Genomic DNA, 11456 nt, shown 5'->3' with positions numbered 1-11456 from the left:
CCATTAAATGATATTATATACCGACAAGACTGTAGTTTGACGACTTGTTTATATCAGTCCTTTTCCCTCTTAAAATCGAAACAATGGTCTGTTTTTCTCTTCGTTTTTAATGAGACTTTCTTACTATATTATAAAGACGTTTGATTCTTAACTGCCAATGTAATAATAGGTTGTTTTGGCAGCATCGATATGTACAAAAGGCGGAAAAGGTAGGAAATCTATTTTTCATTATTAATTCGATTTCCAATTTATGCCATATTTCAATTGATCGAATTATCGACAAATTATAGATCATTGTTAATTCTTTGAAATATTTTCTGTAGCTGTGATCTCTCGTCAATTTCGCGAAATGCCACGCGCTAGAATAGAAGGTCTTCTTGCATCTTTTCCTAAGTTGACGAGCGCTGGACAGCAGCATACTACAATTGAGACTGAACATGTTCGTTATGTTTATCAGCCTCTTGATGAACTTTACATGGTTCTTATTACCAATCGTCAATCCAATATCTTGCAAGATATTGATACCTTACATTTATTTGCTCGTGTGGTATCTGATGTTTGCCGATCGAATGACGAAAGAGAAATTTTGAGAAATAGCTTTGAGTTATTGAGTACTTTTGATGAAATTGTTTCATTAGGTTATCGAGAAAATGTTAATTTGGCACAAGTCAAGAGCATCACAGAAATGGAAAGTCATGAAGAGAAGATTCAAGAAATAATAGCAAGAGTAAGATTTTCATCTTTTTTATTAAATTATGTCATAACAGAATAAATATTTATTATTATTTATTTATTAGAATAAAGAACAAGAAGCTAAGGAAGAGCTCAAGAGAAGGGCTAAGCAATTGGAAATGCAGAAAAAGGAAATGCTTAAACGTGGTGGTGGTACATCTTTTGGAAGTAGCTTCGTTCAATCAATTAATAGACCCTCTTCATATGCTGAACCGCAAGTTCAAACGACTTTCGATGATAGTATACGTTCATCATATAGTAGGTATGATATCGAGTTATGCCCGATTAATTTTGTTAAAAAAAATTTTTAAAAATAATTGTATAAATATAAATTTTCATATAGTTCACCCACTCCACCTTCATCTAAAACTAAGGGTATGCAGCTTGGACGTAAACAGAAGGGTGCTGATTTATTCGAAGCTGTTAAAAATGAAGTTGGTTTTGAAGAAGTTACTGAGAAGCAGCCCAATGTCAGGACGTCGACTTCTATTTCAAAAGTTCACATAGAAAGGTTTGAATCTTAACTATAACATCCCATTTTTTTTTTATGATCAATATTAAATTTTATATACAATTGTCGTTTAGTGTACACGTTACAATCATGGAAAAGATTTCTTTGCAAGCTAACAGAGATGGAGGTTTAGAAAGCTTGGAGGTTAAAGGTGACCTAGAGTTAACTATTTCCGATCCAAACTTGACAAAAATTAAGATGTCTGTTCGTGCTGATGATGAGAGTGCAGTGCAATTTAAGGTTATTATTTTTTGATTGTCTATATTTTTTATACAATTGTTCATTACATAAAATACTCATATTATAGTTTATTAATAATTATCTCAGACTCATCCTTATGTCGATAAGAAGCTATTTTCAAGTGATAGCATTATTGCTTTGAAGAATTCCACCAAAGGATTTCCTGTCAACCAACCATTAGGTGTACTAAGATGGCGTTATATTACTAAAGACGAAACTGTAATTCCATTATCAAGTATGATTAATTACAACTTGTTCCATCTCTTTAAACTTTTTTTTGCACTTTATTTAATTGAAACTTAACTTTAGTAAATTGTTGGCCTTCTCCGTCTGGTGATGGAACATTCGATGTTAATATCGAATATGAATTAGAGAATGATGAACAAGAATTTAAAGACGTATTAATATCTATTCCTTTACCGTAAGTAAGCAATACATATCGTCTAAATCTTAATTAAGGGTAATTTTCATAATCATATATTTTTCCTTTGTAATTTCAAGTTCTGGAGGAAATCCTGTTGTTGGTGACGTGGATGGTCATTATGAAGTAAATCGTCAAGCAAGAACTTTAGACTGGCAGTTGCCTATTATTGACGCTTCTAATAAGCAAGGCTCTTTAGAGTTTAATATTGCGGGTGATGATGTAAACGCTTTTTTCCCTGTTAGAGTGTCATTTATTAGCGAAAAAATGTTTTGTGATGTAGACGTAAGTGTAATAATTTTGTTATAAAGGAAAATTATGTTTCTTTATAATATTTTCCAACTTTCTCAATATAATTTATTTGATTTAGGCTTTGGAAGTAACTCTTATTGAAACGGGTGCACCTGTGACTTTTTCCAAAGAAAAGCTTTTAACAGCTGAAGAATATAATGTTGTGTAAAATAAAAATATTTTAATCTAATTTATTATATAATTATATAATTTTATTTGTAAAATTCATATCTGAAATTATAAAATGAACGAAATTAGATTCGATATATAGGTTTACACAAATTGATAAATTGATATAGATTTAATGAAATTTTATTATATTTTCTTTTAAAAGTATGATTGTCTATTAAATTAATTTTGTTTCTAATTTAGAAAGCAAATAATTTAAATAACATGTAAATTTAATTGTAAGATTCGAATCTAAGATCCCAATCAATTTGGGGACCATATTTAGGTAAAGCTTCGGCAACGGATACAACATCTTTATCACCACGACCACTAAGACATACTAAAATATCTTGATCTTTATTCATTGAAGATGCAAGTTGCAAAGCATAATAAATAGCGTGACTTGATTCAAGAGCTATTTATTATAGGAAGATAAAAATTTTAGTAATCCAAAAATTTAATAATTAAATTCTTAAAAAAGTAAAAAAACGTACCAGGAATAATTCCTTCCAACTCTGAAAGTTTCCTAAACCCAATTAAAGCTTCTTTATCAGAAACAGCAACATAATTTGCACGACCTATATCTTTAAGCCATGAATGTTCAGGTCCTACACCAGGATAATCTAATCCTGCACTAATACTATGTGTAGATTTGATTTGACCCTTATTATCTTGTAATAAATAAGTACGTGTTCCATGTAACACTCCAGGTGTACCCATGGATAAAGTTGCTGAGTGCAATTCGGTATCCGTTCCTAAATTAAATTAAAAAAAAAAATGTTCAAATTTTTTAAACTATTTATAAAAGGTCACAAGGAAAAAGAAATAAACTTTGTATTACCATCTCCACCAGCTTCAACTCCTATAATTTTTACACTTTTATCATTGACAAAAGGATGAAACATTCCAATAGCATTACTTCCTCCACCAACACAAGCAACAACCGCATCAGGTAATTTACCAGCTTTTTCTAGCATTTGTGCTTTAGATTCTTTTCCAATTACACTTTGGAATTCTCTTACAATTGTTGGGAACGGATGAGGTCCAATTGCTGAACCAATTAAATAATGTGTATATTCAACGGTGGATACCCAATCTCTAGTAGCTTCATTAATAGCATCTTTCAATGTTTTACTTCCTGATTCTACAGAAACAACTTTAGCTCCTAATAATCGCATTCTAAAAACGTTTAAAGCTTGTCTTCTAACATCTTCGGCACCCATATAAACAACACATTCTAATCCAAATTTTGCACAAACAGTCGCGGTAGCAACACCATGTTGTCCGGCTCCAGTTTCGGCAATAATTCTTTTCTTACCAATACGTTTTGCTAATAATACTTGTCCAACTGCATTATTAATCTTATGAGATCCTGTATGATTTAAATCTTCCCTTTTTAACCAAATTTTTGCACCCCCAACATCTGCTGTTAATCTATCTGCGAATTGTAATTGTGATTCTCTACCCATATAATCATAATATGATCGAAATTCTTTCCAGAATTCTGGATCATCTTTTACTTGTACAAAAACCTATTAATTATATATATTACATGTTATGTACGAATATATAAGAACGAAAATATAGAAACAAAATAAATATAACCATACTTTTTCAAGTTCAGATAAACATTCGATCAAAGCCTCTGGAACATATTGACCTCCAAAATTACCAAATCGAGCATCTAATGCATGAAGTGAAGTAGCCTAAAAAAGAATTTTTTTTAAAATCATACGTCATAATGTATTTAAAAGAAAAATTCAAAAGATTGAAATTATTAATACATTATCATCGACATTCTGAATGCTTTGAGTATTATTAAATTCTGTTTTTCCAACATATGCTTCTTTAACTTCTTCAACACTCCTGCCACTAACTTCCAATGCGTACGATTTTACGGCTTCGGCTCTTTTACCTTTGGCTAAACAAGTAAAAGATCTTAATATTTCAATTCAGAATTAAAAACACAAATTTTAAATTAAAAAACTTACGTGCTGACTTCAAGATATTAATGATCTTGCTACCAATCACAACACCATCAGCATGTAAACCAACCATTTTAAAATCTTCTCTTGTGGTTACACCAAAACCGACAGCAAGTGGTAATTTTGTACATTTACGGACTTTTGCAACTATTTTTGGTAATTCCTTATTAAGAATTTCTGAACCCGTAACTCCCATTCTTGACACCACGTATATAAAAGTATCTGCAACACTTGCAAGGTGACGTATACGCGCGTCAGTAGTCGAAGGAGCGACAAGTGGTATATAACTTAGACTATAGGACACAAGAGAACAGAGTATTTGTTTAGGACACCCTATTTAGGGGTGACGTCTTTTGATTTCTAAAAGTATGCATACCCTTTCCCTTTACAAAGGGTTCTAAACTTTTCACATTCTTCAGGAGGTAGATCAACTACGATATTTCCATTGATACCGACTCTTTTACATTCATCAACAATTTTTTCTTCACCATAAGCAAGAATCGGATTATAATATCCCATGAATACAATTGGAATTTTAAGTCCTTTAGCTCTTGATTCAGATACATATGATAAACATTTCGTAATGTCTACTTTATTTTCGAGTGCAACCTATCAAAAAATTGGGATAGACATAATAACTGATTAAATCAATAGAAAAAATCGTACTAAAGATAAAATTTGATCAGTATCAAATTACGTTATTTGCTTCTTGAATTGTTTTGCCATCGACCATAGGATCGGTGAAAGGGATACCTTTTAAAATTATGAAATTTTAATCAGTTGATTTTTTTATATTGAAAATACTTGATTAATCAAATCACCTAATTCAATGATATCTGCTCCACCAGCTTCAAGCCCTAATAATATATCAACAGTTTCTTCCGGATCCGGATAACCAGCTGTTACAAAGGCTACAAAAGCTGGTCGTTCTAAAAGATAATTTTTTGTCAAAAGTTATTTTCGTAAACAAACATATAATGTTCATATTTAGTTTTCTTTTTTAAAAAAAATATATATAAAAATATGTACTTTGTTCGTGGCAACGTTGAAAAACTTGGTTCAATTCGACTGACATGTTATAAAATTCGGGAAATTGTTATAAAATTTGGGGAATTTGGAAAGAAAAAAAGAAAATAACTAAATGTTATATAATTTAAAAATTTAATTAATTGATGCATGATTATAATTCGTCATATTTCGATCGCCTATATCTATCCAATCAGAAGAGACAAGAAATGCGTGTAACTGCATAACTGCATAGATGACTAAAAAATAATTTCAGTTATGCTAGTTTTGCTTTGCCATGCCAAGATCGCGAGATTGGGCTATGTTGGTTAACTAAGCTAAAATGATTTTCGTTGTCAGTTTCATATGTTTAATGTTGTTTAATGTTGTTTAATGCAAGATTATCTTACACTGAAAATCGTACCAAATAAAAACATTTATTGTTAATTTAGTAAGAAGTAACGTAACATACAAAAATATTCGTAATTTATTAAGGCTATGAAAAAACAAATATTGTAATATAATGAAAAAAAAAAGGCTTATCGATTATTTTTTTGGCGTATAAAAAAAAGTCTTAGCTGAACGGGATTTTTTTTTTCTCCTTAAATTTTTTTTTTGTACGTAACGTGCACTAACTTTCTGTAGTCTCAAAAATAACCATATTTTCTAGATGTATTAATACTTCAAACATGGTTATAATAAAAAAACCGTCTCAAAGGTCTCTGTACTTTCAGTACGTATTCTTAATTGCTTTAACCATAATATCGTCCGTAATTTCATTTGCTTTCTTTTTATCGTTATTCGATATTACATTATTTAAATCAAATCGGCAAATATTTTTTGAAAATGAATATGTTAATCCAACAAAAGATCGTACTTTATTTTACGATTTTAATTATGAGAATAAGACAAGAGAAAATGGTGCAATAGTTGTACTTGTTAGAAATGAAGAATTATCTAGTTTAATGTCTTCTATGAGACAATTTGAAGATAGATTTAATAAAAAATTTCAGTATCCGTATGTATTCTTAAATGATAAAGAATTTACTAAAGAATTTATTGAGTCAACAAAAGCAATGACAAATGCCGAGACAAAATATGGTATATATTGATGAGAAAATTACATAATTTTTTTTTTTCTGTAAATATTATTGGTATTATTAGTATTTAATTATTATTATTATTTTTTTTATAAAGGTTTAATACCGGTAGAAATGTGGAGTTATCCATCTTGGATAAATCAAACTGAAGCATTATATGCTCGTAAGAAAATGGAGGAAGATAAAGTAATATACGGTGGTTCGGAGTCTTATCGTCATATGTGCCGATTCAATTCCGGATTCTTTTTCCGTCATCCACTTATAGAACAATATGATTACTATTGGAGATTAGAACCCGGAGTTGAATTCATGTGTGATATAGATTATGATGTATTTAAATTTATTAAAAAGAACAATATAACATATGGCTTTACGATCGCACTTATGGAAGTAAAAGAGACTATTCCTACTTTATGGGATACAGTTAAAGAATTTACAAAAGAATATCCTGAATATATGAATAAAAATAGTGCTATGAAATTCATATCCAATACAGGAAAAAATTATAACATGTGAGTTGGTTCATTTTTTTGTTATTTTTAATATATATTTTATTGATTAAATTTTTATTATAAGGTGCCATTTTTGGAGTAATTTTGAAATCGGAGATTTAAATTTCTGGAGAAGCGAAAAGTATATTAAATTTTTTGAATTCTTAGATAAAGCTGGAGGATTTTTTTATGAAAGGTAATACAATTTTTTTTTACCATCTTTACCATCAAAGAATCCTTTTTTTTTTAAAAAAAAAAATTATTTGTTATTTTAGATGGGGAGACGCACCAGTTCATACAATTGCACTCGCATTATTCCTAGAAAAAAATCAAATACATTTTTTTAATGATATATCATACAGACATGATCCATTTGAACATTGTCCCATTGAGAAAGATGTTCATGAAGGGGGAAAATGTCATTGTAATCCTGAAAAAACATTTGGTAAAAATTTATTTTAACATTTTTTTTTTAAATACATGATATTTTATTTCATATTAATTAATTATTTTTAATTTTAAATAGATTTTACATGGGGTTCTTGTTTACCATCTTGGTTTTCACTTTAATTTTTTTTTAAAAAAAAAAAAAAAAAGACATTGTTAATATAGAGTTTTATTTACAAACATCTTTATAATTTATACATTCTGTAAATTATGAAATGGGATTTTTCACATAAATTTTTTTTAAATATAAAAAAAATTATAAATATTTTTCTTCTTCTTTTTGTATTTTACAATATTTATATAAATAACATAAACAGAATGTAATTTAATTTAATTCTTTTTTTTTAACATCAAACCTTTTTTTTGTAATTAGAAGATTTATCATTTTATACTAAACTTTTAAATCTTTTTAAATACTAATAGAGAAAATAATTAATTTTGATCCGTATCTCCATAATTTAACTCCATAGTTAAAGATAATTAAAAAAAAAAGTCTATTAAAAAATTTAATAAATCGCACATTTATTTGAGAAAAATACAATTTGATTTGAAATACAATTTGATTTGAAATACAATTTGATTTTATTAATCATATAACAATTCAATCATACAACTTGAAAAAATCGATATTTTATTTTATCTTCTCGGTCTAGGTTTAATAACCCATTTATTTGGTTTCTTTCTGGTTTTACCACCCTTAGCTAAAACACCCCAAGGACTTACAGGATGCCTATTTCCTTTACTTTTACCTCTTCCACCACCATGAGGATGATCAACAGCATTCATCGCAACACCTCTAACAGTTGGTCTAACACCTAACCATCTACTTCTACCTGCTTTTCCTAAAGTAGCATGTTGATGATCAGGATTTGAAATAGTTCCAATCGTGGCACAACAATCCACATGTATCAACCTAACTTCACTACTTTTTAATTTTACTTGAGCATAACCTTTCTCACCTGTACGAACCAATTGAGCAGAAACTCCAGCCGAACGACATAATATTGCAGGACCATCAGGTTTTAACCCAATACAACTTATTGTAGTCCCAACCGGAATTAATTTTAATGGCATACAATTACCTTTTTCTATAGGTATAACTTTTGTTATCTCAGAATCTTGAAAATTTTGAACACTTTCATTATTTGAAGATCGACGAAATGATCTTACAATAGTACCAGGTTGAAGATTGTATGGAGCAATAATATAAGAATATGTCTCATTGATTGTATTTCGTAACAAAGCCAAATGAGCGGAACGATTTGGATCATATTCAATACGAATAACTTCATGAGGTGAAGGATCCCATCTATAAAAATCAATTACACGAATACGTCTTTTATGACCTCCTCCTTGATGCCTTACAGTAATACAACCATGATGATTTCTACCAGAATTTTTCTTTTTAGGTACAGTAAGTTTACGAATTGGTTTTCCTTTCCATAAATGATCGTTTACGGGTCTTTTTAACCAACGAAGACCTGGTGTACGTGGGGTATAAGTTTTAAATTTTCCTTGTGTTAATTCTACGGGTTCTGTTTTTTTTGGTGGTTTTAATAAAGTCACAGTAATTGATTTTTTGGTAGCACTAGCGTATGTCCTATTTGGAATAACATTAATTGAAGGATGATTTATAAGTTGAAATGTTGGATTTTTATAATTATTGATTACATTAAATAAATTACGAGGATGATTATTTAAAAGTTTTATTAATATAGAATTGGAATATAATCTATTGATAAACATTTTTTTTTTTAAAACATTAAAGTTTGGACTCTAGTAGTTCGTTAGTTGACACGTAGGGAAAAAAAAAATCATCATGTGAGTGGATGTTAGATTATCAAAAAAAATTTTTTTGTGCGTGGGAAAATGATTGGCTGATATTTTTCCGATTTTTCGGTTTTGTGTGACACAATATATATACCAAAAAATATTTGTGTTTTAAGTTTTAAAAAAAAAAAAAGTTGTAATTTCAGCCAAAAAGTTAAATGATATCATACCAGCATTTTAGATTACGCAGTTTGTATTTAATTGCAGGTAAATTTTCCTGTAAAAACGTAATAACATGTGGAAAATATTATACCAAGTTTTACCAGATATAATTTTATTTAAACAAAGAAAAATTTTTTAAATTTTAAATTTTTTTTTTTTATGGGGTTGATTTTTTCGGTTTATCACTCTCATTTATCACTTTATAAATATTTTTTAGTTTAAATGAATATTTTTTTTTTTTTGATAGATTATTTTGAAGATTATTATTTTTTGAAGATTTATTTTTTGAAGATTATTTTTGAAGATTATTTTTGGAAGTTATTTTTGAAGATTATTTTTGAAGATTATTTTTGAAGATTATTTTTGATTATTTTTGATTATTTTTGAAGATTATTTTTAATTATTTTTGGATTTTTTTTTTTTGAAGAAATTAAAAATTTTTTTTGATACAAAAATCATGTGACAAAAGATTTAAATGAATAACTTTATTTTTAATAAATTTTTGGGGCAAAAATTTAAAAATGTGGGATGTTTGTGGACCAAAATAAGGATAAATTTAAAATAAATTTTATAAAAAAGTAAAAATATGATTGAGAAAAAAGATAAAGCAACACTAACGCAACACTAACATTACACTAAACATTAAAACATTACACTAGCATTACACCAAACAAACTTAATCAATAAATACATAGAATATATAGAATGAAGTTTTTTTTTTATTTATGATTATGAAATTGGTTCCAATTTTTTTTTTCGTCTTACAAGTCTCACAAGTCTCACAAGTCTCACAAGTCTTACAAGTCTCACAAGTCTTACAAGTCTTACAACTTACAAGTCTTACAACTAAAAAAAAAATTTTTTTTTTTTTTTTCAAACAATAATCGTAATCAATCGGATCGATTGCATTATTTGCATTTTTTATTTTATTTATTATATAACATTTTTTTATTTATTTTTTATATATATACACATAATCATATATATGTAATTTTATTTATTTATTTATTTTTTTTTGGGGGGGTGAGGAAAAAATGAAAAAATAATTTTAATAATTTTTTAATTTTTTTAATTTTAATTTTTTTTAATTTTTTTTAATTGGTGATTTTTTTAACACTTTTTTTTAGAAAAAAAAATAGAAAATCAAAAAAAAATTTATATATATTTTTTTTTATTTATTTTGATTTTTATTTATTCTTTATTTATTTTTTTATTTATTTTATTTTTTATTTTCTCTCTTGATGATTTGTTTTGATAACAATAAGAGGATTACAATTTTCTAAATAAAGTGTATTGTAATTTTGTTATTGTAACATCAAAGAGCACATGAGAAAAAAAAAAAAATAAAGGAAAAATAAAAATAAAACTTTTTTTTATTTATTTTTATTTAAAAGTTCCTTTTTTTTTTATATATGAAATTACCAAAAAGTAAAAAAAAAAGGTACAAAAAATTTTTAAATAATCAAAAAAAAAAAAATTTTTAAATTTTTTTTTTACGCCCTAAAAATCATTGAAAAGATTTCCAATTGATTGAATTGATTGTTAAAGAGATTCCAAAAACATCATTAAACTTTTTTTTTTTTAAAAAAAATAAAAAAATAAATATATATAAAAGATTTCATTCATGTAAATGATGTAAAATGTAACCAAAAGTTTAAAAGAAGAAAATCGCGTCAAACCTATTGTTAAGGTCAATTGTCAATCAAAATGGTTCTTTTTTAACCGCCAAAAAAATATGTACTTAGAATTTTTGACCAATACCCAATACATACCGCATACCGGTAACGTTCTCATCACTATTAATCGTTAAAAGAAAAAAGGAAAAAGATTTCGCGATTATTCTTATTTATTACCCACGTGTTGTACGACATTTCACAACCTAAAGTTTCTTCAAAGATCCCGCATTTTCCTTTGCACATCTGGGATATAATAACATTTTCGGCAACATTTCTTTGTTGCATACATAAAATGTAATGTAAGATGTACATATGACCTATTGTTTGCTTTGATATTTAAGGATTCAATTATTAAAAAAAAAAAAGAGAGAGAAGAGCATAATACATAATTTTTTTA

General features: G+C 27.5%; 4 protein-coding genes across 4 annotated transcripts; 2 read left to right on the top strand and 2 right to left on the bottom strand.

Moving 5' to 3' along the window:
* The first annotated feature begins 5 nt into the window (after window positions 1–5).
* OCT59_005385 (uncharacterized protein) lies at window positions 6–2581 on the top strand. The gene is made up of 10 exons (XM_066138336.1): window positions 6–86; window positions 170–209; window positions 324–727; window positions 798–994; window positions 1076–1243; window positions 1318–1483; window positions 1571–1718; window positions 1793–1904; window positions 1985–2189; window positions 2275–2581. The coding sequence occupies exons 1-10, from the start codon at window positions 84–86 to the stop codon at window positions 2362–2364; spliced, it is 1533 nt and encodes a 510-aa protein (XP_065997484.1). The 5' UTR covers window positions 6–83; the 3' UTR covers window positions 2365–2581.
* Window positions 2488–5423, bottom strand: OCT59_005384 (anthranilate synthase / indole-3-glycerol phosphate synthase; the record flags this gene model as incomplete). The annotated part of the gene is made up of 10 exons (XM_025313975.2): window positions 2488–2778; window positions 2858–3118; window positions 3205–3895; window positions 3974–4069; window positions 4148–4284; window positions 4355–4641; window positions 4725–4957; window positions 5046–5101; window positions 5170–5277; window positions 5378–5423. The coding sequence occupies 10 exons, from the start codon at window positions 5421–5423 to the stop codon at window positions 2597–2599; spliced, it is 2097 nt and encodes a 698-aa protein (XP_025186310.1). The 3' UTR covers window positions 2488–2596.
* A 619-nt stretch (window positions 5424–6042) lies between these two features.
* On the top strand, window positions 6043–7514 carry OCT59_005383 (uncharacterized protein; the record flags this gene model as incomplete). The annotated part of the gene is made up of 5 exons (XM_025324419.2): window positions 6043–6454; window positions 6551–6965; window positions 7030–7140; window positions 7220–7389; window positions 7471–7514. 5 exons carry the CDS (start codon window positions 6043–6045, stop codon window positions 7512–7514), a joined length of 1152 nt encoding a protein of 383 aa, XP_025186309.2.
* Window positions 7515–7921: 407 nt separating this feature from the next.
* OCT59_005382 (mitochondrial 54S ribosomal protein uL2m) lies at window positions 7922–9191 on the bottom strand. The gene has a single exon (XM_025313974.2). The coding sequence runs from the start codon at window positions 9135–9137 to the stop codon at window positions 8028–8030; it is 1110 nt and encodes a 369-aa protein (XP_025186308.1). The 5' UTR covers window positions 9138–9191; the 3' UTR covers window positions 7922–8027.
* Window positions 9192–11456: the final 2265 nt, after the last annotated feature.

The sequence above is a fragment of the Rhizophagus irregularis genome, chromosome 13, assembly GCF_026210795.1.
Source record: "Rhizophagus irregularis chromosome 13, complete sequence".
NCBI classification, from domain to species: Eukaryota; Fungi; Glomeromycota; class Glomeromycetes; order Glomerales; family Glomeraceae; genus Rhizophagus; species Rhizophagus irregularis.
The sequence above is the reverse complement of the archived record's forward strand: the minus strand, read 5'-3'. Positions and strand labels throughout refer to the sequence as shown.